Below are 26,353 nucleotides of genomic sequence, written 5' to 3'. Positions count from 1 at the left end.
CAACTATGATAATTTATTTTCAACAACCAAATCTTTAATTTGGAGATATTGATATAGACCTTGTTCTATTTTGGAAAAATATACATTGGGTTTTTGAATTCCTTAATTTGGTGTCTCTTGTTGTTTTTTTTTTTTTTTTTTTGATTTTTTATGGTCGTCTATGTTTTATTTTTTTATTTATTTGTAACAAATTAACTAAACTATATATATATATATATATATATATATATATATATATATATATATATATATATATATATATATATATATATATATACATGCATATAATTAGGTGATGTTTACAAAAACTTTTTAAATGATATTAGTTGATGATTGCGAATAAAATTCGGGATAGTAGTTATTTTAAAAGTTGATTGTTTGAAAATGTCTCGAAAAAATTAATTTAAATTTAGATGGCATTTGTTAAAAAAGAAAAAATATATATGAGACTTTTGGTTTTACATTCTGTTTTTGAATGTTTACAAAAAAAAATATATATATATATATATAAATATATATTTTTCCTAAAAAAAAATAGAATTGTATTCAAGTTCACTAATTTATGTAATTAAACAAAGAATATATATATATTAATAAAAAAAGAAAAAATAGATTGAGCTAAAACCTCCGAGATTGAACGACTAAGCACAACACACGTGGCAAAACCTTATGTGGGAAATATAAATGAGGAAAGGTCTTCTCGGCTAAGCTCAGTCAGGAGTCACGTGTCTGATCTAAATCCCCACCCCCACCACCACCGGGATTCGCAGCCCCCACCCCCACCCCCACCCCTATCCTCCACCACCACCTATTTTTCACTAATTTACCCCCAATGTAGTAACCGTGTATCTATATATTATATATATATATACATACACGACCATCTGTATTGTTTAAGTGGCTCACTCTGCAGTGTGTGTAACAACTTAACGGCGGATCAGGAAACCGAGCAAACCCGCGATTCTCTCCTGTTCGGTTTGCTCTGTTCCGGTGGTCTGCATTTTCTCCTCTCTCTCTATTTATCTCTCCGCCGCTTAGTGCGGATATATAAGGAAGAGAACCTATTACCCGGCGGAAGCTAGGGCTTATTTTATAAATTAATTAATGCCGATGGAATTTGCGTGAGATAACCAGTCAGAGAGAGAATGGCGGCTGCAAGGGGTTTTACGACGCCGTTTAGTGTGAAATTGTTGAGGAATAGCGATTTGGCGTCAAAAAATGGGATGGTTTTGGAGATTCCGAGGAAGAAGAGGCGGTTGTTGGCGGCGGCGGGTGGACTAGTCAAATGCTGCTGTTCGGAGATTCGAGGAGTCCGCCGGTCGAGCAATAATGCTGAGGACTGTGATGAGCGACTCTTCGACCCGAATAACCGACCCAATTATCGACGTCGGGTACCTATTATGCCCTTCGCTTCTCCACAGTATGTTTCCCCGGTTTCCTTTTTTCTTTCCTAATTTATTTAATGCTAATGCTGGTGATTTGTTTAATACTAAATGCTAATAAAATTTTGCTGATAGTGTGTTTCATACTATATGATAATTGGACTAAAATATCTGCTGAAAAGAAATTTGAATTTGGTATATAGCAGATCAAGATTTGCTTCAAAGCAAGAGAAATTTTCGTCTCGTTGCACTCCAAGAAATACAGGCCCTCAGTCCCGTGATTCTCCTCCAAAACGAGGTGATGCATACCTGATTTCACTAATTGCTTAACATCATGTTGAATTTTATTCGGATAAATTCTCTTATTTTAATCAAATTCAATCTTTTGCACTAAATGACATGAATTTTATTCGGATAAATTCTCTTATTTTAATCAAATTCAATCTTTTGCACTAAATGGTTCATGCTTTGTAGATACTGGTATTGCAAACGAGAAAGACTGGGGCATCAGTTTGCAAAATGAGAATGTGATTGAATCTGGCACAAATGAGGATGGTAGTAGTTGGTACCGTGAAAGTGGAGAAGATATTGGTGATAATGGATACAGGTGTAGATGGGCTAGGATGGGCGGTCAGAGTCCCGATGCCACTTCCGAATGGAAAGAAACGGTATGTACATTTCATATTGTGTTTTTGTTCGTGTTTGTTATGAACCACAAAATGCAAGGATAAATAAATAAATACCTGTTGAATATTTAAAAAAGTATTTAGGAATTTGTCCCAACAAGTTGTGGAGATTTTTAAAAACTCCCTTGAAATGTCTCTATTGTGCTACATTGACCTTTAAGAATTTTTGGAATGTGATTAAAATATTAATTGAGCCACCGGCAGGATTAAATCAATTATCATTATTCACTCGGGAGGTTGGATAGCATAAACATGAGTAGCATTTCATTTGTAAATCTACTAAACAAACTTGTAGAAAACAAAACAACTTCCAGATGATAAAATGTCCAACATCAACCGATATCCAGTTTTTCTAATTAGAGTATTGAATTTCTGCTTTGCTCGGACATTTTATGTGCATACATATTTTTTTACCTGATATTGTTTTTATAACCTTATTAAGTATCATCCCAGGTGGATGCATTTAATTGGATTTGTTCATCTCCTTTGACAGTGGTGGGAGAAAAGTGATTGGACCGGATACAAAGAGCTAGGTATTGGAATTTGCTTGTGCTATTCTACAAGTCCTTTCTTATTGATCTCCTAGTTCTCTCTTTCATTTCCAAGTCATTACATGAGTCTCAGGTGTCGAAAAATCGGGAAGAAATGCCGAAGGGGATTCTTGGTGGGAAACGTGGAGAGAAGTTCTTCACCAAGATGAATGGAGGTTTTGACTTTGAATTTCCTTGTACACTTCCCTCCCATCTCTTAATTGTATTTATAGTTTATGGTTTCTTCTCCTCACGATTATAAATTGCAGTAATCTAGCTAGAATAGAACGGAGTGCACAAAAACAAGCGAAATCGGGAACAGAAAATGCTGGGTGGTATGAAAATTGGTAAGTTGTTTGAAACTCATAACAAACTTTAAAAATGTTTAATGCGTATTGATTAAAATTGTCCTCTACGCAGGTGGGAGAAATATGATGCCAAAGGTTGGACTGAGAAAGGGGCACATAAGTATGGTAGGTTGAATGAACAATCATGGTGGGAGAAGTGGGGAGAGAACTATGATGGAAGAGGATCAATTCTAAAATGGTATTCCTCGTCCTTTCCTTTATCCTTTCGATCATATTCTTGATACATTCATTTGGGGATCCATCTATTGAAACATTTTTGTTGTGTATGTACAATTATCATTGCTGAAATTTGTTTGGCGAAAAGGGAATAACATTTTGATTTTATTTATATGTTTTTATTGTTCCTAGAATAGCTTGCAAATGTAAATTGATGTTGGATAATATGACATCAATAATATAGCTTATTTATGTTTATATTACTCTTCCTAGGACCGATAAATGGGCAGAGACGGAACTTGGAACTAAATGGGGAGATAAGTGGGAAGAAAAGTTTTTTGCTGGCATTGGTTCGCGACAAGGAGAGACGTGGCATGTATCTCCCAGTAGTGAAAGTATGTGATCAAACTTTTTCACATAGCAATATCATTCTAGACAACCATTTGCTTAATAACAGTTGCATGCACGAGGCTTGTTCATGAATGTTTTCTAATTATTATAGATTAGAATGTAGTTGATGGTTAATGCAGTTTTGCTTTTACTTTATGTGAAGTTATTAACTACTAAAACCTGCTGCATGTTCATGATCTGATAAAAATTATTATGTGCATCATGAACAAAATGAAGAATGTTTGCAAAGCATGTCGACCGTGAACATATTTTATATGTTGTTAGATACTACATGCCTTTTTTATTCAACATCAATGATCTCGAGTTAAATTCATAGTTTGATTTAGTTAGTTTCCTTGGTTCTATTTTTTGGGTTTCTATGAGAAAAAGGTTCGTATTGTTAATTATTTTGATGCTTTTCAAAACTGAATCATTGTTTCACTATCATTCATCGGAAGGGCTAATTGAAAGAGTGTAATCGTGGAACGATAATAATAATACATGTTAATATCGACGGATTTGTGATTATTTGACATCTGACACGGCATTACTCGTTGCAAACTTGCAACTGACTTGCGATACTTATTATTGGCATGCTTTTATTTGGATATTTGTTGCAAATATTTTTTATTTATGTTTCTTGTATCAAAATAATAGGATGGTCGAGGACATGGGGCGAAGAGCACTTTGGAAATGGGTACGTGATGCACAACAAGTAGCTACGCTATGCAAGTTTTTAACAATGTAGTAGTTTTGACGAGTTTTTTGTTTGTTATGACAGAAAAGTGCACAAGTATGGCAAAAGTACCACTGGAGAAAGCTGGGATATTGTTGTAGATGAAGAAACATACTATGAGTGAGTGATGTTCGCTCTTATTTCGTATATTCAACTCATCTTTCCCTTCTTAATAGCACTTTACCAATATTTAACTTTGTGAAATTGGAAGGGCCGAACCACATTATGGATGGGCGGATGTTGTTGGTGATTCGTCTCAGCTATTATCGATTGAGCCACAAGAAAGACCACCTGGTGTCTTCCCGATTCTTGATTTCGGATCATCTATGTCTACTCCAATAGACCCACCCGAGGAGGAGGAGCCTTCTGCTTCTTCAGAATGACCATAGAGTTCATTTAATTTAATTTATCTGTAATTGTTTTAAGACTTTTGTCTGTCAGACAATGTTCTCGTTTCTTCATTTTATTTATTCTTTTTTAGTAATTTTTTTTTTCACATCTTTTATTAGATATTTTTTTAACATCTTTGTCAATGCTAGATTTTTTTTATTTTTTATTTTTTTGCAGTTAGTTCTAGTTAAAAAAATAAAAAAAAAACATTTTAAAAAAAAAAAAGAAAAAAAAGTATAGGCTCTGTTTGGTAAGCTTTTGGGTTTCCATTTCCATTTTATTTTGGGGAAAGATGTTTTCGGAGAAGAATTTGAAAATTAAATAAAGTTTGTTTGTGTTTTGGGAGGAGACAATTTGTACTGTACCAAGTCAAATCATGTCTGAAAGGTGTTGGGAAAAGGTATTTTGGAAGAAGAATTTAAAAAATAAAGTGATTTGATTTTGTATTTTAGTGAAGATAATTTTCACTGTAGCGGTCAAATCATGTTTGTTAGAGAGAGAAATATTTGAATTTGTTTTCGGGAAAGTTTTTGAAAATAGTGTAGAAAAATAATTTTCATTTTGGGGAAAGTGTGAAAAGAATTTGAAAATGCTAACAAACATAACCATAGTAATCAGAAAGCGAAGAGTAAAGGTTAAAATAGGGATCCATCCTCGTGGCTTCTTCGAAAATGTATGCAAGCCCACTAAGAGTGCAATGACTGTTGTCGTCTCAAATCATTAAATATATATATATATATATATATATATATATATATATATATATATATATATATATATATATATATATATATATATAATAATAATAATAATAATAATCTTATTAACAAAAGAAAGGTTCCTACAGAAACCCTAGAAAACTCTAAGGTTAATTTTTCCCGCTCATTTGGAGGATATCAATCCAATTTATTTTTTCATATACTATTAAACTTCATATAATCTAATAATTAAACACGTAATTAATTAAATATTAATTTCTACTAATTATTTAACTAATCTCCTAAATATTGGCATAATTCTAAATTAATTTTTCCTATTTTGTGTCATTTAATTTAATATAATTAAATCAATTAATTATTCAGATTCCTTCGCTGTGACTTCTCTCCTTCTCCCCTGATTCAATTTGATATGCAAAATATTATTAAAATTTCAAAAATAAATATTACAAAGAATATTATGAAAATATAAGCAATATTAATACCAAGTAGAATACTGAGCTGGAATTGTGAAAGATACGATACATATCTTTTTCCCACTTCTCTGTACACCAGCCTCTCCCATCTCTTACTTAAACCGCTATTTCTATCGTTTTCTCACTTCTTTGTAGGTATCTTTCTTTTTGCAAAAATTAACTCTATTAGTCAAGAAGTAAGTTTGTTTAAGTCACTTCGGTATCTATGAATTTAATGGACATAGCCTCTTTCTATATATATATGATTCATATATGTGATTCTTTCAACGTTAGATTCGTTTTTCTTTTTTTAATATTTTTTTGTGTTCTTTATCAGAAATATCAAACATGATTCCGAGGACATCCTACATCCACGAAATTATTCCGGACAAAACCTTTGACTGTCTTCGCAATTTTATTTTTCAACATCGGCAGTTCTTGGTTGTTTTACTCCTTTTCCTTCCCTTTTTTTAGATTTTCAGTAATTGATTATTACATTTATGTGTGTTGATATGTATTCTATTATCGATTAATGTTGAAATGTTCGATATGTTGTCTAAAATCTTATTTTGGTTTTGTTGTTTTTTCATTCGAACCTATTCAAAAGTATGATGCTTGGCATCATTGATTTACAGTAAATTTACTGAGGCATGTTATGGCCTATGGGTGATAAAGAAGAAGATTCGTCAAACTTCAACAATAACTACGATAAGATAAATATACAACCATATTACATCAAAAATATAAAGTTAAATTAATAAATATGGCAAAAAAATGTTTATGAATGGGGATTATCATCAATATATATAACAAAATATCAAAATGAATTGTATTTTGTCCTTTCAATTGAACTTTACTTTGTATTATTTTTGCTTCAATCCCGTGCATCGCGGGCCAAAAATCTAGTAATAATAAAAGAAGGGAATGAATAATTATTAGATTAATTAATCTGAGGGCCCATTTGCTTTCAAATCTTAATCCTCCATAATTAATAATTCTTCTCGATTTCCATTACTGCCTATTCCATTATTCTTCTTCCATTATCAACTCCTACATTTTATTTCTATCATATCATGAAAATTGGTTAATAAATTTGTTTATGCGTTTGTACACGAAATTACTTGTATATTTTATATTGATTTGATTTAATTAAACTAACTATGCAGAGGTTAACAATAATTCAATTCCTGCTAAAAAAAATTAATAATTTCAAGCTTTTTTATTGTAGTCACTATTTATAAATTAACTGTACATATGATATTCAATTTGAATCTCCTATGATTTAGCTAGTAGAGATTAATTGCCCATTTGATTTTTTTTTTTTTTTAAATTTGAATCTCAAGTCCCTTAAACTTTAATTTTTGTCTCAATCATACGCTATCGACCACTTGATTAGCGCACCATCATAACATCCAATTAATCCACTTAACCACTTTCCATACCCGCATACATCCAAGATTATCTAAAATATAACCCCCATTATTGAAAAAGAAAATGAAAAAATGAATTAAAAATAAATAAATATTGACAAAATCTCGAGTTTAAAAATGAAATCAAGCTTAATTTTCAGAATCTCCATTGGAATTTCAACAATATTACAAACTTTTCTTGGATTCATCAAAAGAAGTAATAACTGAAAATGAAGAAATGTCAGCCCACGTCACTTTCCTCCACACTTCCCACTTCCACACCTTCATCATCTTTTCTCTCTCTCTCTCTCTCTCTCTATCAGTATATAATAATGTTATATATATCTCACATTTCATATTCTCTTTATTAAACCCAAAAAAGCGAAGCAAAATTACGAAAATATACCCAAAATCTCTATTCTTCTTATTTTGAGTGCCCTATTTGGAATTAATTACATGCAGCTAAAAGAATAATTCAAACTAAAAGCCTACTATTCCTTCCTCAAATAATACTTTCACACCCCTTTTTCGGACACCAAAAAACACACACACACACACACACACCACCACCATCGTCGAAACCCCCCCTCCAAATCACAATTACCCTAAAATCAAAAACTTTCAACTACCCAACCATTCAGCATAAAACCATAACCAGAATAACAAAAAATAAATAATTAACAATTCAAGAAACCTTCCAAATTTCAACATCCCTTTGGAAAAATCGTAGTTTTGTACTCACCCTCTTGGATCTCTCTCTCTCTCTCTCTCTCTCTCTCTACACGCATAACTACACGCAGAAAACGCCATTCGTTGATTTTAATCTCTCTCCACGTATCTCTGCTGTTCGTGGGGGAGAAGAAACCATGGGTACAAAACCCAAGAGAGAAGATGATATATAAACTGTAATCAAAGATTACATTTTTAATTTTTTTTTTTTTTTGGGTAAATGCAAGAATGAAAAACCCGGCAAAGATCCTGACCCAATTCCCAAAACGGGCCCTGGATCTCGACTGGCGGATCCTAACCCTCATCCTAATCTCCGTCACCTTTCTAACCTACGTTTCTCTCTCCTCCTCCTCCTCCTCCGCCTCCTCCGCCGCCGCATTCGTCTCCTTCCCAAGTTTCCCCCCTCTCAAATCCATATTCTCCGGCCACGCCGCCGAAGCCCCCAGTAACCGACCCGAGAGCAGACCCGCGAACCCCCTAAACGGGTCGAGAATTGCGGTTTGTTTGGTGGGCGGGGCCCGGAGGTTCGAGCTCACCGGACCCTCCATTTTGGAAAGGGTCCTTCGGGTTTACGAAAATTCGGATCTTTTCCTCCATAGCCCGTTGGACGCCAATTCCTACAAGTTTCTACTGCTGAACGACGCCCCGAAAATTGCGGCCGTAAAGATATTCAAACCCACCCCCATACCAGAGACCGAGTCACAGGTCCGAGTTCTCACCGCCCAAAACTCGCCCAACGGTATACAGGTAACTAACTAACCCACGTAATTATTCGAAATTTTATAAATTTAGCAAGTTTTTAATTGTTGCTTAAAAAGTCGTTAATCGCAGTTTTTTTTACGAGAATTAAATGGTTAATTTGCATATTGCATATTGCAATTATTGATTGCTGGTTTTTCAGTTGGGGGTGAATTGTTGTTTAGTTGTATTTAATAATTTTCTTTTTTCGGAAAATTTGGTATTGGGTGAAAGTGAAATGTTAGCTTATTAGATTGGTGAGTTTTGTTGTATCCGTCCACCCCAAATTTGGACGAAAGCTTCTATCGGTTTATAGCTACTTTCTGCCAAATTTGTTGGTATTGTTTCCTACAATCTCCGACTTTTAGTCCCGTACGCGTTGTTCATTTAAAAATTGAATCTTTAATAGGTGTTTTAAAGCCGTCTAATTTCGGTTGTCGTCTTTGAATTTTCATTAATTGTAAGGGTTGTTTGATTTTTGTGCTTTGATTTCATTACTTGATTCGTTTGGATCAGATTTTCGTGTTGACTAATTAATACACAATGTAATTGACGTTTCGAAGAAAATGGACGACATTCTTGATTTGAAGTTTCTCTTTGTTGAATAATCAAATTTTCTAAATAAGGGTTTTTTTTTAATCGAGGTTAGTCAGATTAGGTCCCACGATCTCTTATAATTCGAAACTTTGCATCGTGAGGTTTCTGTTTACAATACCGTATAACATTTGCTGAGGTTTTCGTTGCAACATGCAATTCTTTACCTAGGAAAAACTAAATGCGCGACATATGCATGTTTGATGTTTAGGTGGTTCATGAAATTCGTCTCGAGACTTTCTGCTTGGTCATTGTAAATAGCATTTGCATTTGCTGTGAGGTCGGTCTGCGTTTCTCGTTTTGTATTATGTATAGATGGGGTTAGTACATCAAACCATGGTTAGGTCATTTTCATCAATTAGTGTTCTCCCAATTTAGGTGAAATTTAGGTTAGAAATATTATTATTCATCAAACTAATGGACCAGCTAGTTGGCAATTTTGCAGCTAAGATCTTCATTGTTGCTCCATCTTTTTTTTTTTTTTTTTTGATAAGTATTGTTGCTCCATCTTAAAAGTCAATGCTTTCTTGACTTCATTGACTTTTCAAATCCACCCAAAAAAAAACATTCCATTTAGGCATTTATTTATATGGGAATTAGAATTCTTACATGATTCTGAGATCAATTAAAAATTATTTACTTTGGGACATTTGTCAGAATATTTTATATATAAAACCCCACCTAATGATCAATGTCTCCTCCCATGTGCATAATTATCATATTCTTGAAATTAGATGCATGGTAGGGGTAAAATGGTCATTTCATCTCACCAACCCGAATTTCTCTTTTGTAGGGCTTGTTGCAGTATTTCAATCTGGTGGAGGGATGCCTAACCATGATCAAAGCATATCAAGAAAAGAACAACTTCACATATGATTGGATAATCCGGACGAGAGTTGACGGGTACTGGTCCGAACCGTTAGGACCCGAGAACTTCGTACCGGGTCGGTATTTGGTTCCACCAGGTTCGTCTTACGGTGGGCTGAACGACCGTTTCGGCGTAGGGGACTACAACACCTCGGTGGTGGCGCTCTCGAGGCTTTCGTTGATTCCCCAGCTCGACTCGGCCGGGTTGACCCAGTTGAACTCGGAGACCGCTTTCAAGGCCCAACTTACGACCCAAGGGGTCGTGTTCGCCGCGAAGCGGCTCCCGTTTTGTATAGTGACGGATCGGAAGTACGATTTTCCGCCCGCCCGTTTCGGTGTGCCCGTGGCTGCGATCTCGAGCATGGGCCCGCTTAGCGGCGCCAAGTGCCGGCCGTGTAGGCCGGCTTGTAGTGAGACCTGTGTGGGGCCCATTATGAGTGGGCTGAATAAAGGATGGAGCTGGACAGAGTGGCGGAATGACACGTTGGATCTTTGTGACGCGCGCGGCGCGTGGGAGAGTGGGTGGGAGGAGTTGTTTGATGACGTGGCGGGGGGAAATCTGGCAGCTGCTAGAAAGAGAATACGGGCCTTGAATATGGGCCGGTGTGTTGATGGGTTTGAGGAAATGAAGAAGAAGACGGCCCAATGGGATGGGCCCACGTCAGCTGAGATTTGCAGACTGGGCTTGAAAACCGTGTAAATTTGTTTTTCCGTTTTTAACCCCCACTATAGAATCACAGCATTTTTCAATATACGTCGTCATAATTGATAATTGACTGATATCTAACCAATTTTACTGCATTTCGTTGATATATAATAAAAAAAAAAAAATTACTCCTTGTCGACCTCTTGGTGCATATATATCTCTTGTGGTCGCAAAATCACAAATTAACAAGTTGCTGATTTTATGAGGCTAGATTACGGCCACTCACAACTAAGAACAAATACACACTCACAACTAAGAACAAATACAAAATTTTTTGTTCATATTTGGATAATTACAACCACTCCTTAACGAGCGTCAAATTTAAAAGAATCTTCTCAATTCCGTTGTTCAATTTGTACTCCTTCTATTACACTAATTTGTATTTATTTTACAGCTTTTTGATCCACTACAATTTGATATTTATAAAGTGAAAAATGTCCTCCTGTTGCACTAGTTCGTATTCGTTTTATAGCTTTTTGATGCACCAGAATTTGAGATATAAGGTGAAAAAAGTCTTATGATCATCTTGTCTTGTAAGTCTTAAACAAAAGTCTTAATATGTATGCTTCCAATGGATTAAAACGAAAAAATATTCTACATGCCTAAAAATTTCACTAAATTTAACATCGCAAGAACAAACGTGTAAGCAAGAGTGAATGTGTAAACAAATTTAATTTGTACTTGAGGGATTGGTGCAACTATCCAAACATAAATAATTTTTGGTAAATTGATCTTTCCTTGGGGGTGTTGCCGTAATTTACCCATTTTGCAAATACTTCTACAAAACACAATCCTAATTCTCAAAATATATAATTCATAAATAAAAATCTTCTCATGAGCAAATAGAACAATCTACACTGTACAGAGGCAATAAAATAAATCTACACAGAAATCCAATGAAACAGAAAACACAAACAAACATGGAATCTCTATCATAGACACTGTACATAGATTATATTCACTGCCCAAGGAGATCAAAATATATATAAACTACTGAATGTAAGATTGGCCGGTAATATCCAGGTCACGATCACCGGTGGAGGGCGGCGGCTTATGCTTGGGCTCGGCGGTGGCTTCATCCGGCCCATCTGCACTCTGGGTTGCGCTGGCCGGCAACTTCCCGGCCGGCTGTTTTGCCTCTCCCTCCTCCGTACCGTACATTCCGCCGCCGTACGCCTCCTTGGTGACCGGTTGCATCGCCGATATATACGGCGGCTGGTGCTTTTGGCCGCCGGCGTCCTCTGTTTCTTGTTTTTTATTATTATTATTATTATTATCTTTCTCCATTTTTCAATTGAGTTGATATAATTTTTGACCATTTCTTCGCTTCCTATTGTACTTACTTTTGTGTAGTTTCGGTGACACGTTTTCAGGACAAAATGTGGCAAGAAATTTGTCGTGCCACGCCAATTACGGTGTCCTTCAAACACGACACGTGTCAATTCGAGTTTTCTTATTTTTCACTAAATAAAAATAATGATTTAAAGTGGTCTGTATTTGGGCCGACCTACAAGTTTTTTAGATAAATCTGGCTAGTCAGTAATTAAATTGAGGCCCAATATACCCTTGATGCTCAGCTTAATTTAAGGCCCATATGTCTTAATTGCATAATGTGGTGTTGAATTCAAAATTTCAATTAGAGTTTATATTTTGGAATTGACTCTGAAAAATCATTGAGTTCGAAATGTGTCAATAGATTGAAATTTTCTATGGTTCTAGCTAGAGGAAGAGATGTTGGGTGGATTTTATTTGATTTAATCAGCAAAATTTGACGTGGTCCGGAGATAACTTCCATAAAAAGATAGGAAAAACATTTAAATTAGAACGAATAATTGAATGATGAGCGTAAATCTCGGTCGGATATCGAAGCTTTAAGCTAGGAAATAGCCATAGATAATCATTTATCTATAGGGTTTTAAATTACAATCATCCCCTGAGGTATGGTCAAATTATGAAAATCCCCCTTTTGTTTGAATAATTACAACCGTACCACCCCCTTAACTCCTCAAATTTGGTGGAATCTTCGAGATTATATGGAATATTATCACTTTTGTACCCGTTTTATCCCATTCGAACTCTACATTTTGAAGCAGGATGATCATAATATGTGTTTTTTGGCTTGTATATATATATATCAGATTGTGGCGCATCAGAAACTCTATTTTTACATAGTACAAACTAGAGCACATTGCACGGAATCTAGATGATTATGTTGAATTTGACACCATAAGGGTGGAGGCGTAAGAAAAAATCAAAGCTAAGGAGGGTACATGTATTTATCCAAACAAAAGAGTTTTTTTTTTAAATTGACCATACCTCGGGGGTATTTGTAATTTACCCTTTATCTATATACATAAATATATCAAACACTATTAGGGTTACATTGACATACAACCAATAATACACTCAATACTTTCTTTCGAATTTAATTCTCTCTCTCTCTGGTGATTCTTCCACCGTCTTGTTCATCTCTGTTGGTCGTAAATACAGTGATAGGTGAGCTCTCCGGCCTCCGAGGGTACAAATATTGTATCGTCAGTACTTATTTTACGAGTTTTCTTGTTGACTATGCGAAACAATTATTGAAACAGTTTAATTAAAATTATAATATTCTCAACGTCACAAAAACCTTACAAATACAAAAGTATCAAGTACATACAACCTCAATCAAAACTTATTATTATTATTATTAATCTTTCATGCATAAGTCTTCCATTATTAAAAAGCTTCTTCGTTTGGTGAAAAAATGTCGGCAGTATATACCCTACAAATGAAAGTATGCTAAGTTCTTTGAACATATATATTTCAAAACTATATATAATTAAATCATTACACTTTTTATCATGCAAATGTACGAAATGACCCAAAACATGCATGAGTAGTATCAATTTGGTGTCCATCTAAAAGAATTATTAGTTATTAGTAATTAAAAAAACGTGAAGCATCTTCTTAAACTAGCACCAGATAATAATTAATTATACCTACCACAATAATCATCATCTTAATTAGCAACTATATCAACGTGTGATGACTCATTTACAACAATGATTTGTTACACTAGCTTATCCATCCATTGAAACAATTATGTTCAATGTAACCAGCAAAATAATCAATTAAACAAGTCTAGGCAAGTCGGCTAGGGTTTATTTGATGTTACATGCAGTGAAACACACGAACTAATTAATAATTGTTGATTTGCACATAATTACACACTAATTTTTATTTGTATTTAGTGAGTAGTTATTTAACCACAACAACAGTTAAATATGACCCGATGTTGCATCTCTCAATAACCCGTAGGCTAGTCAGTTACAAAATTTAGCACAAAATAATCTAGCCCAATTAAACATTTCTTAGTTAATTATAAAAGAAAACATTTCTTAATTCTAAAATTACCTAAAAATAGTGATGACGTCATTAACCGATTTTTTTCTTTTTAAATTCGACTCGAATATAATCCACCCCATTTTCTTTTCTTTTCTTTTGAAGGAAAAAATAAAAATGGAAGATGAAATGAATTGAGAGACAAGTTATGGGGAGCTTATCTGTCGTGTTTGGCTACACAACAAACATGTTAAGGTTCAGATTTGAGATAATTAAATTAATTATCCAATGAGAGATTTAAATCCAAATTAAATCAAAACTTGCGTGTATATATAATTAATTCGGAACAGCTGGTAAAACGCTTCATTAATTACAGATTACGTATTTAATTTAGTTTTTAATCATCAATTAGATGGCATAGCCATCATACACACTGCCTACTGCAGTAATGAAGGGTCGTCATATCCTTTCAGCCTAGCATCAGTTTTTTGTGTGTGAAACTCTAAATATTAAATAACTATATATGATTTTTTTAATTTATATTACACCTATAGATTTTTTTTTTTTTTTTTTTTTTTTTTTTTGTGATTGAAAATATGTCAAGTTTCAATGCATCTCTATAATTGTATTTTCATATAGTCCAAAATCAATGAATTAGGTACAGCATTGGGAGTTATTATGGTAGTTGTAAAATCTTGTGTAGATTTCATGGTTTAACTAAATTAATTAGATGGGCCCGTTATGTATTATACGTACAATTTTTTTGGACAATTTGATTCTTTTAAATAAATAAATGTGCATTACTAAATTTAAATTTTGACATATTACATATCGTTACGCTAAACTTGTGTCAATTGACTCAAATTCGAATTCTCTAGCCAACCGTAGCTAGGTGGAACTTATCACCCATTGTTAGTTGTTTACGTCTCTAGCTCGTATGATTTGCAACGAGAGTATAAATTTACTCAGTTTCTTTATATACATTCTTGCATTAAACTGCTACTTGCCCGTAGGATAGTATTTGTAAATTCAGTTCACTGTCAAAAAAAATCAAAATCCGATCTGGCAAATCTTTTCATTAAGTATCATATCAATTATAAAAATAAAGAAAATCTTTTTTTCCTGCAAATAATTATAGCCAAGTACTAATAACAGAGTTACTTGATACATTAACATTGCACGACTACCAATTCTCTTCTCTCTCTCTCTCTCTCTCTCTCTCTCTCTCTCTCTCTCTCTCTCTCTCTCTCTCTCTTCCTAAACCAGGTTGCGCTAATTAAGTTTGTCATTAGATTATAGTAAAATAAAATAAATCTAAGTAATTAATAAACTCGAATTCAAGCTCCGATCGACATAGAAAAAACAAAAATGAAGTAAAATAAAAAAGAGTTGAAGCAACACAATATTGATGAAGCCAGATTGTCAAGCACACGTGGTGTCTAGGCTCCACCATAACAGGAACACCGGTGTCCACTGAATTAAAACTCCACATGCCTTCTCACATCCAACACTCTGTATTTATTCGCGGATCCAGTCCCCACCCCCTCGTGCGCATCCTCAACTACTTTACGCCGCCCCCCACCCCGCCCCCCTATATATATACTTGCTCCCTCAATTCCATTTCTTCATTCACTCAACAAATAAAAAATCCCCAATTATCTGTATAAAACAAAACAAAAATGGCACACAAAATGGTGACTAGTTTTCGGAGATCGGTTTCCTTCACAAATCCTCCATCGTACATTTCATCTAAGCCACGGAAAACGCTCCACGTCAGATCTACCAGTCTCCCCTGCCGATCACACCCGATAATTTCCCAGCTCCGTGACGGTATCTCCGAGCTAACCAACTCCTGGTCAGCCGCGGAATCCGGCTCCCGCACTTCGGCTTGGCTCTGCGACGGCTTGCGCCGACTCAAAGCCGTCCACGAATCGCTCGACGATCTACTCCACCTCCCCCAAACCCGAGAATCTCTCCGCCGCGGCGCCGGCGGCTGCTCGGACCTGATCGAGAAGCTTCTCGAAAACTTCCTTCGATTCGTCGACGTGTACGGAATGTTCCAGACGTTGGTTTTGCGGCTCAAGGAGGAGTACTCGGCGTCGCAAATCGCCGTCAGGAGAAAGGACGATCTGAAAGTCGCCGCGCACTCAATTTATGTTAATCCTTTTTTTGTTCTTTTTTTTTTTTGGCTCAGTGTATATTTTTTTTTTCAATTATACTTTTCTCCCAATATTTTGCTATATTTGGAAATTCGGCAGTGTATATATGAGCGGAAAAAAAAAAAAGGAATTTTGCTATGCATATTTGTGATTCATTAATTACACTATTTTTATTTTATTGTGTAAAATTCCCATGTATTTCATTTTATCTTGAATGAAATCTCTATTTTTGTTAAACGTTAACACCGTTAGCGTCAACTATTGGAAAATCCCGTGCTTTTAAACAATTAAGGAATTGCAATACATACTACACCCGGATCTCCTCGATCTCGAATTGCATGGAATGTTGATTTCAAGCATTTATGTATTATGTGAACTTTTGACCGACAAATAGTTAGTATTTCTGAAAATAAAATATAAAAAAAAAGGAAAAACTTGCCTCCATATTAGGTCGCACTGTCTGACTTTTCCGCTGATATTTATGTCGTTGACCTGGGATTTTGAGCATCCCTGCTTGCTTATTCTTCTGTCCCTCATAAATGCTACATTTGTAATTACCATATTCCTACCGTTAGTTGGAATTGCAAAGCCTCTATAGTAAGATATTTGAAAATTTGCATAATTTATTGCGCAGGTACAACCTTAATAGAAGTAGCTCCCCATGAATTTAACCTTTTTTGTTTAATGTTAGCAGCCATTACACTTAATTGTTTATACACGTGTCATACATGCCTATGGCATTGGGAAATAGCACAAGGTTTGTTAGTGAGTTTACTTGATTTAATTGTAACATACATGTAATTGAAATTTCTTGTAGGGAGGGTAACCCAGGAAAGCGTTGTTTTTAGCTTCGGAACTGTTCTTCTGGATCTTCTTAGTGGAAAGCATATTCCTCCAAGTCATGTATGTAATTTCCATCTTGGTTTATTACCTTTAGTAACTAGTCATTTAAATTTGTTTCATAACTGGGATTCTCTTCTATATCAACTTTCGTTTTGCTATAGTTATCATGCATATACTCAATTGGCATTTTTAGGCCATTAATTGCAATTTGCTAGTAGTAGTTCTCTTGACGTTAGCAGTAGCATACGGGAACTGTTGGTGGTGGTGGAGACTTGTATTTGTATACTGGGGTTGGGGGTGGTGGAGACTTGTACTTGTAAACTGGGGTGGATGGTGGTGGGGATTTGTACTTGTAGACCGGGGTGGGTGGTGGTGGAGATTTGTACTTGTAAACAGGTGTTGGTGGTGGTGGAGATTTGTATTTGTAGACTGGAGTTGGTGGTGGTGGTGACTTGTACTTGTAAACTGGTGTTGGTGGTGGTGGAGACTTATATTTGTAAACGGGAGTAGGTGGCGGTGGAGATTTGTATTTGTAGACGGGGGTGGGCGGTGGGGGAGATTTGTACTTGTAGACCGGTGTTGGTGGTGGTGGAGACTTGTATTTGTAAACGGGAGTGGGTGGTGGTGGAGATTTGTATTTGTAGACGGGGGTGGGCGGTGGGGGAGATTTGTACTTGTAGACTGGAGTTGGCGGTGGTGGTGACTTGTACTTGTAAACCGGTGTTGGTGGTGGTGGTGACTTGTATTTGTAGACCGGAGTTGGTGGGGGTGGTGATTTGTATTTGTAGACGGGGGTGGGCGGTGGGGGAGATTTGTACTTGTAGACTGGAGTGGGTGGTGGTGGTGACTTGTACTTGTAAACGGGGGTGGGCGGTGGTGGAGACTTGTACTTGTACACCGGTGTTGGCGGGGGTGGTGACTTGTAGATGTAAGCGGGTGGTGGTGGGGACTTGTATAGGTACACCGGCGGCGGCGGTGGTGGGGAGCTATAGACGTAAGGAGGAGGAGGGGAAGAGTATTGGTAGTTAGCATTAGCTATTGAAGGGAAGCAAAGAGCAAAGATTGCAACAAGCACAATTGCAAAGAGAGAAGCCATATTTCTTTTACTTCCCATTTTCTTTGCGTTTATGCTTGTGTTCTATTTAGCCAACTCTCCATCCCCTTTTTATAGCTTCAGTTTGTGCATTATTGATCATGGGTTATATCCTTTTTTCAAATTTAATAATTACAATTATCTAACCCTTGATTGGCTGGCAATACATGTTTGGAACAACTCATTTTTTTTTTCATTTGACTAATTAATGATATAATTATATTCCGGAAATAAATAAAAAAATCAACTCTGGCTCCTATACCCGTTATCTTGCACCATTATTTCTTAACCAACTCTGTAAATCTTCATAATTGAGCATGAATATGGTGAAATGTGTAAATAATACAAATTAGGGGTATATTTTATAAATAATAAAAATATAGCATCATGTTAGTAGACGTGATGAAACGTTTTCCAGTCCTTTTCATTTGTTTCAGCATTATATTCAATCAGTTGTTGATGATGATTTATGTATTTTTCTTGTTCTTGATATATATATATATATATATATATATATATATATATATATATATATATATATATATATATATATATATATATATATATATATGTATTAAATGTCCAAATCAGTCATTTTATTTTAATTTAATGACTACAACTTATAGTCAAGTACGTGGAACCTACTACGGTGGATTACTCTCTGTCATATGCATATACATAATTTTTGTAATTTCCAAAAAAATCTTATCTAAAAAATGACCATTTTTATTTAATATTTTTTCTTGACTATTAGAGCCTATTATTACGAACAATTAACCCCACAATGTAGATTTACAGAAATTTAATTAATATCATGAATTTAACTTTTTTTCTTTTATTTATTGCCCAATGAAAAGTTACTCACATACTAGTAAATTAGATCCTTGACACACAAGAAATTAAAATGTATTAGTATGTAGAATCTAATACAATTTGTAGTTATTATCAGGAGTGAAATGTAAATAAAAATTTATTCTACATTTTTCGAATTGCTAAAAAAACCCATGTATTAATAATATTAGCCCAAATACATCTATAATTCACTTTTTTTAGCACAAAACGTACTAAATGATGAGTTTTAGGGTAGTTTGCAAAATAATTAAAAAAAATAATAATATATATAAGATTTTTTGTAAATATAAGATTGCCAAATGCAATGAACCCTCATCTTCAACTAAATTTGTCTGCATGCGTCTTGATTAATGGTGGTCGATTTTGTACGGTCGTTACCAAAATTTAAGACCATTATCGCATACCAACCGTAACTTATGGTACTGAAAATTTTCAAATCGTTACAGTATAAAAACAAAAAAAAAAACAAAAAATGAAAAGTGATAAATATCCATGATATTAATTTTACGTAATTTTACATGTGGTGGGATTAGTTATATTGTTCATGATTATTGTTCTAAAACAGTAAAGAAAATAAATGGCCTGTAATGGTAGAGCTATTAAATTCAAATTTTGAAAAAATCAAATCAATTAATATCAAAATAAATAAATAATAATAATATTGAAGAGAAAAGTCTATGTATGAAAGCAGCCGGTGGCGTACTGACAAGTCAACCTTTTATACCTTATTTAATTAATAAAATATTGTAAATCTGGCAGAGGGTACGACGTGCATGCACGTAGTTACGTTAATTTATTTTTGTCATAATTCATCATTTCCCGATCAGATAATATATTGTCTTTTACTCGTGGATATTTATAAAATTAATTGATTTCTCTATCAAATTGTGTCGGTGAGAACTGCAAAAAACTATATAGTAATTAAAAATATATATTTATTAATAAAACTGAATGGGGGAAAATATATTAAATTTAAATGTATATATATATATATATATATATTTTTATATGTAAATGAGAGTAGGTGAACGTGCTGAAAATTCCAAGTTTGCAATAATACAAAAATAATGGTGTGAATTTTCAGATGACGTGGCATTAAATTCCATGATTGAGAAGCTGATTAATTTTCCAGCCTCCGCGTTTGGGCCCACATTATCAGATCATGTCGACATGTCTTCGTCCACCTTTCTCCCCTTCTCACATTTTAGTACCCAGTTTTTCTTTTTAATTATTATTTTTATTATTTTTTTTTTTTTTTGTGGGTATCAAATTTGCTAAAATAATGCAAATTATACCCAAAAAAGCGAAGCAAAATTACGAAAATATACCCAAAATCTCTATTCTTCTTATTTTGAGTGCCCTATTTGGAATTAATTACATGCAGCTAAAAGAATAATTCAAACTAAAAGCCTACTATTCCTTCCTCAAATAATACTTTCACACCCCTTTTTCGGACCAAAAAAAACACACACACACACCACCACCACCATCATCAAAAACCCCCCCTCCAAATCACAATTACCCTAAAATCAAAAACTATTCAGAGTTTCAACTACCCAACCATTCAGCATAAAACCATAACCAGAAGAACAATAAATAAATAATTAACAATTCAAGAAATCTTCCAAATTTCAACATCCTTTGGAAAAATCGTAGTTTTGTACTCACCCTCTTGGATCTCTCTCTCTCTCTCTCTCTCTCTACACGCATAACTACACGCAGAAAGCGCCATTCGTTGATTTTAATTTCTCTCCACGTATCTCTGCTGTTCAGGGGGGAGAAGAAACCATGGCTACAAAACCCAAGAGAGATGATATATAAACTGTAATCAAAGATTACATTTTTCTTTTGGTAAATGCAAAAATGAAAAACCCGGCAAAGATCCTGACCCAATTCCCAAGACGGGCCCTGGATCTCGACTGGCGGATCCTAACCCTCATCCTAATCTCCGTCACCTTTCTAACCTACGTTTCCCTCTCCTCCTCCTCCTCCGCCGCATTCGTCTCCTTCCCAAGTTTCCCCCCTCTCAAATCCATATTCTCCGGCCACGCCGCCGAAGCCCCCAGTAACCGACCCGCGAACCCCCTAAACGGGTCGAGAATTGCGGTTTGTTTGGTGGGCGGGGCCCGGAGGTTCGAGCTCACCGGACCCTCCATTCTGGAAAGGGTCCTTCGGGTTTACGAAAATTCGGATCTTTTCCTCCATAGCCCGTTGGACACCAACTCCTACAAGTTTCTACTGCTGAACGACGCCCCGAAAATTGCGGCCGTAAAGATATTCAAACCCATCCCCATACCGGAGACCGAGTCACAGGTCCGAGTTCTCACCGCCCAAAACTCGCCCAACGGTATACAGGTAACTAACTAACCCACGTAATTATTCGAAATTTTATTAATTTAGCAAGTTTTTAATTGTTGCTTAAAAAGTCGTTAATCGCAGTTTTTTACCAGAATTAAATGGTTAATTTGGATATTGCATATTGCAATTATTGATTGCTGGTTTTTCAGTTGGGGGTGAATTGTTGTTCAGTTGTATTTAATAATTTTCTTTTTTCGGAAAATTTGGTATTGGGCGAAAGCGAAATGTTAGCTTATTAGATTGGTGAGTTTTGTTGTATCCGTCCACCCCAAATTTGGACGAAAGCTTCTATCGGTTTATAGCTACTTCCTGCCAAATTTGTTGGTATTGTTTCCTACAATCTTCGACTTTTAGTCCCGTACGCGTTGTTCATTTAAAAGTTGAATCTTTAATAGGTGTTTTAAAGCCGTCTAATTTCGGTTGTCGTCTTTGAATTTTCACTAATTGCAAGGGAAGTTTGATTTTTGTACTCTGATTTCATTAATTGATTCGTTTGGATCAGATTATCGTGTTGACTAGTACACAATGTAATTGACGTTTCGAAGAAAATAGGCGACATTCTTGATTTGAAGGTTCTCTTTGTTGAATAATCAAATTTTCTGGAGAAGGGTTTTTTTTTTTTAATCGAGGTTAGTCAGGTTAGGTCCCACGATCTCTTATAATTCGAAACTTTTCATCGTAAAGTTAAAGAACCTTAGTGAAGACTAAAGAGGCTGTGTTTCTGTTTACAATACCATATAACATTTGCTGAGGTTTTCGTTGCAACATGCAATTCTTTACCGAGGAAATTAAATTGAGTGTGCAACATGTATGTTTGATGTTTAGGTGGTTCATGAAATTCGTCTAGAGACTTTCTGTTTGGTCATTGTAAATAGCATTAGCATTTGCTGTGAGGTCTGCGTTTCTCGTTTCGTATTATGTAGTTATGGGTTAGTACATCAAACCATGGTTAGGTCATTTTCATCAATTGGTGTACTCCCATTTTAGGTGAAATTTAGGTTAGAATTATTATTATTCATCAAACTAATGGACCAGCTAGTTGGCAATTTTGCAGCTAAGATCTTCATTGTTGCTTCATCTTAAAAGTCAATGCTTTCTTGACTTCATTGACTTTTCAAATCCACCCATAAAAAAAAAACATTCCATTTAGGCATTTATTTATATGGGAATTAGAATTCTTACATGATTCTGAGATCAATTAAAAATTATTTACTTTGGGACATTTGTCAGAATATTTTATATATAAAACCCCACCTAATGATCAATGTCTCCTCCCATGTGCATAATTATCATATTCTTGAAACTAGATGCATGTAGGGGTAAAATGGTCATTTCATCTCACCGACCCGAATTTCTCTTTTGTAGGGCTTGTTGCAGTATTTCAATCTGGTGGAGGGATGCCTAACCATGATCAAAGCATATCAAGAAAAGAACAACTTCACATATGATTGGATAATCCGGACGAGAGTTGACGGGTACTGGTCCGAACCGTTAGGACCCGAGAACTTCGTACCGGGTCGGTATTTGGTTCCACCAGGTTCGTCTTACGGTGGGCTGAACGACCGTTTCGGCGTAGGGGACTACAACACCTCGGTGGTGGCGCTCTCGAGGCTTTCGTTGATTCCCCAGCTCGACTCGGCCGGGTTGACCCAGTTGAACTCGGAGACCGCTTTCAAGGCCCAACTTACGACCCAAGGGGTCGTGTTCGCCGCGAAGAGGCTCCCGTTTTGTATAGTGACGGATCGGAAGTACGATTTTCCGCCCGCCCGTTTCGGTGTGCCCGTGGCGGCGATCTCCAGCATGGGACCGCTTAGCGGCGCCAAGTGCCGGCCGTGTAGGCCGGCTTGTAGTGAGACTTGCGTGGGGCCCATTATGAGTGGGCTGAATAAAGGATGGAGCTGGACAGAGTGGCGGAATGACACGTTGGATCTTTGTGACGCGCGCGGCGCGTGGGAGAGTGGGTGGGAGGAGTTGTTTGATGACGTGGCGGGGGGAAATCTGGCAGCTGCTAGAAAGAGAATACGGGCCTTGAATATGGGCCGGTGTGTTGATGGGTTTGAGGAAATGAAGAAGAGGGCGGCCCAATGGGATGGGCCCACGTCAGCTGAGATTTGCAGACTGGGCTTGAAAACCGTGTAAATTTGTTTTTCCGTTTTTAACCCCCACTATAGAATCACAGCATTTTTCAATATACGTCGGTATAATTGATAATTGACTGATATCTAACCAATTTTACTGCATTTCGTTGATATATAATAAAAAAAAAATATTACTCCTTGTCGACCTCTTGGTGCATATATATCTCTTGTGGTCGCAAAATCACAAATTAACAAGTTACTGATTTTATGAGGCTAGATTACGGCCACTCACAACTAAGAACAAATACAAAAAATTTCGTTCATGTTTGTATAATTACAATCACTCAAATTTAAAAAAATCTTCTCGATTCCATAAAATATTCAGTTAATTTGATATTTATAAGGTGAAAAATGTCCTCCTGTTACATTAGTTCATATTTGTCTTACAGTTTTTTGATGCACCATGATGCACCACAATTTGATATTTATAAGATGAAAAAAGTCTTATGATCATCTTGTCTTGTAAGTCTTAAACAAAAGTCTTAATATGTATGCCTCCAATGGATTAAAACGGATACAAACGAAAAAATATTCTACATGCCCAAAAGATTTCACTAAATTTAACATCGTAAGACCAAACGTGTAAGCAAGAGTGAATGTGTAAACAGATTTGTACTTGAGGGATAGGTGCAACTATGAACTATCCAAACATAAATAATTTTTGGTAAATTGATCTTTCCTTGGGGGTGTTGCCGTAATTTACCCATTTTGCAAATACTTCTACAAAACACAATCCTAATTCTCAAAATATATAATTCATAAATAAAAATCTTCTCATGAGCAAATAGAACAATCTACACTGTACAGAGGCAATAAAATAAATCTACACAGAAATCCAATGAAACAGAAAACACAAACAAACATGGAATCTCTATCATAGACACTGTACATAGATTATATTCACTGCCCAAGGAGATCAAAATATATATAAACTACTGAATGTAAGATTGGCCGGTAATATCCAGGTCACGATCACCGGTGGAGGGCGGCGGCTTATGCTTGGGCTCGGCGGTGGCTTCATCCGGCCCATCTGCACTCTGGGTTGCGCTGGCCGGCAACTTCCCGGCCGGCTGTTTTGCCTCTCCCTCCTCCGTACCGTACATTCCGCCGCCGTACGCCTCCTTGGTGACCGGTTGCATCGCCGATATATACGGCGGCTGGTGCTTTTGGCCGCCGGCGTCCTCTGTTTCTTGTTTTTTATTATTATTATTATTATTATCTTTCTCCATTTTTCAATTGAGTTGATATAATTTTTGACCATTTCTTCGCTTCCTATTGTACTTACTTTTGTGTAGTTTCGGTGACACGTTTTCAGGACAAAATGTGGCAAGAAATTTGTCGTGCCACGCCAATTACGGTGTCCTTCAAACACGACACGTGTCAATTCGAGTTTTCTTATTTTTCACTAAATAAAAATAATGATTTAAAGTGGTCTGTATTTGGGCCGACCTACAAGTTTTTTAGATAAATCTGGCTAGTCAGTAATTAAATTGAGGCCCAATATACCCTTGATGCTCAGCTTAATTTAAGGCCCATATGTTTTAATTGCATAATGTGGTGTTGAATTCAAAATTTCAATTAGAGTTTATATTTTGGAATTGACTCTGAAAAATCATTAATTGAGTTCGAAATGTGTCAATAGATTGAAATTTTTTATGGTTCTAGCTAGTGGAAGAGATGTTGGGTGGATTTTATTTGATTTAATCAGCGAATTTTGGACGTGGTCTAGAGATAACTTCCATAAAAAGATAGGAAAAACATTTAAATTAGAACGAATAATTGAACGATCAATGTAAATCTCGGACGGATATAGAAGCTTTAAGCTAGGAAATAGCCATAGATAATTATTTATTTATAGGGTAAATTACAACCACCCCTGAGGTATGGTCAAATTACGAGTATCCCCCTTGTCTGGATAATTACAACCACCCCTTCAACTCCTCAAATTTAGTGGAATCTTCGAGATTATATGGAATATTATCACTTTTGTACCCGTTTTATCCCATTCGAACTTTACATTTTGAAGCAGGATGATCATAATATGTGTTTTTTGGCTTGTATATATATCAGATTGTGGTGCATCAGAAACTCTATTTTTACATAAAACGAGTACAAACTAGAGCACATTGCACGGAATCTAGATGATTATGTTGAATTTGACACCATAAGGGTGGAGGCGTAAGAAAAAATCATAGCTAAGGAGATACATGTAATTATCCAACAAAAATGTTTTTTTTGTAAATTGACCATACCTCAGGGTGTTTGTAATTTACCCTTTATCTATATACATTAATATATCAAACACTATTAGGGTTACATTGACATACAACCAATAAACACTCAATACTTTCTTTCGATCGAATTTAATTCTCTCTTTCTATCTGGTGATTCTTCCACCGTCTTGTTCATCTCTGTTGGTCGTAAATACAGTGATAGGTGAGCTCTCCGGCCTCCGAGGGTACAAATATTGTATCGTCAGTACTTATCTTACGAGTTTTCTTGTTGACTAGTGCGAAACAATTATTGAAACAGTTTAATTAAAATTCTAATATTCTCAACGTCACAAAAACCTTACAAATACAAAAGTATCAAGTACATACAACCTCAATCAAAACTTATTATTATTATTATTAATCTTTCATGCATAAGTCTTCCATTATTAAAAAGCTTCTTCGTTTGGTGAAAAAATGTCGGCAGTATATACCCTACAAATGAAAGTATGCTAAGTTCTTTG

General features: G+C 35.5%; 7 protein-coding genes across 8 annotated transcripts; 4 read left to right on the top strand and 3 right to left on the bottom strand.

Annotated features, from left to right (window-relative positions):
- Positions 1-702: 702 nt before the first annotated feature.
- LOC105950781 (inactive purple acid phosphatase-like protein) lies at positions 703-4,732 on the top strand. 2 transcript variants are annotated; one of them, XM_012974147.2, is made up of 11 exons: positions 703-1,420; positions 1,586-1,680; positions 1,857-2,050; positions 2,562-2,601; positions 2,693-2,774; positions 2,868-2,945; positions 3,019-3,144; positions 3,396-3,517; positions 4,170-4,209; positions 4,294-4,368; positions 4,460-4,732. In XM_012974147.2, the coding sequence occupies exons 1-11, from the start codon at positions 1,146-1,148 to the stop codon at positions 4,629-4,631; spliced, it is 1,299 nt and encodes a 432-aa protein (XP_012829601.2). In that variant the 5' UTR covers positions 703-1,145; the 3' UTR covers positions 4,632-4,732. The 2 variants fall into 2 exon arrangements, with proteins under 2 accessions (XP_012829601.2, XP_012829602.2); XM_012974148.2 differs by having other exon boundaries at positions 707-1,420; positions 1,589-1,680.
- A 2,841-nt stretch (positions 4,733-7,573) lies between these two features.
- Positions 7,574-10,937, top strand: LOC105950702 (uncharacterized). The gene is made up of 2 exons (XM_012974073.2): positions 7,574-8,694; positions 10,073-10,937. Exons 1-2 carry the CDS (start codon positions 8,176-8,178, stop codon positions 10,844-10,846), a joined length of 1,293 nt encoding a protein of 430 aa, XP_012829527.2. The 5' UTR covers positions 7,574-8,175; the 3' UTR covers positions 10,847-10,937.
- A 712-nt stretch (positions 10,938-11,649) lies between these two features.
- LOC148771956 (transcription activator-like protein) lies at positions 11,650-12,174 on the bottom strand. The gene has a single exon (XM_088815744.1). The coding sequence runs from the start codon at positions 12,137-12,139 to the stop codon at positions 11,843-11,845; it is 297 nt and encodes a 98-aa protein (XP_088671870.1). The 5' UTR covers positions 12,140-12,174; the 3' UTR covers positions 11,650-11,842.
- Positions 12,175-15,757: 3,583 nt separating this feature from the next.
- LOC148771955 (uncharacterized) lies at positions 15,758-16,572 on the top strand. Its single transcript, XM_088815761.1, has one exon. It carries the CDS (start codon positions 15,856-15,858, stop codon positions 16,492-16,494), a length of 639 nt encoding a protein of 212 aa, XP_088671887.1. The 5' UTR covers positions 15,758-15,855; the 3' UTR covers positions 16,495-16,572.
- Positions 16,573-17,288: 716 nt separating this feature from the next.
- Positions 17,289-18,335, bottom strand: LOC148771954 (uncharacterized). Its single transcript, XM_088815760.1, has one exon. It carries the CDS (start codon positions 18,290-18,292, stop codon positions 17,411-17,413), a length of 882 nt encoding a protein of 293 aa, XP_088671886.1. The 5' UTR covers positions 18,293-18,335; the 3' UTR covers positions 17,289-17,410.
- A 2,020-nt stretch (positions 18,336-20,355) lies between these two features.
- Positions 20,356-23,764, top strand: LOC148771953 (uncharacterized). The gene is made up of 2 exons (XM_088815742.1): positions 20,356-21,478; positions 22,847-23,764. Exons 1-2 carry the CDS (start codon positions 20,987-20,989, stop codon positions 23,618-23,620), a joined length of 1,266 nt encoding a protein of 421 aa, XP_088671868.1. The 5' UTR covers positions 20,356-20,986; the 3' UTR covers positions 23,621-23,764.
- Positions 23,765-24,358: 594 nt separating this feature from the next.
- LOC148771952 (uncharacterized) lies at positions 24,359-24,883 on the bottom strand. The gene has a single exon (XM_088815743.1). The coding sequence runs from the start codon at positions 24,846-24,848 to the stop codon at positions 24,552-24,554; it is 297 nt and encodes a 98-aa protein (XP_088671869.1). The 5' UTR covers positions 24,849-24,883; the 3' UTR covers positions 24,359-24,551.
- Positions 24,884-26,353: the final 1,470 nt, after the last annotated feature.

Source organism: Erythranthe guttata, chromosome 3 (assembly GCF_056151865.1).
Source record: "Erythranthe guttata isolate IM_541 chromosome 3, IM_541, whole genome shotgun sequence".
Classification (NCBI taxonomy): domain Eukaryota; kingdom Viridiplantae; phylum Streptophyta; class Magnoliopsida; order Lamiales; family Phrymaceae; genus Erythranthe; species Erythranthe guttata.
Note: the sequence above shows the minus strand (reverse complement) of the source record. Positions and strands in the feature narration are given on the sequence as shown.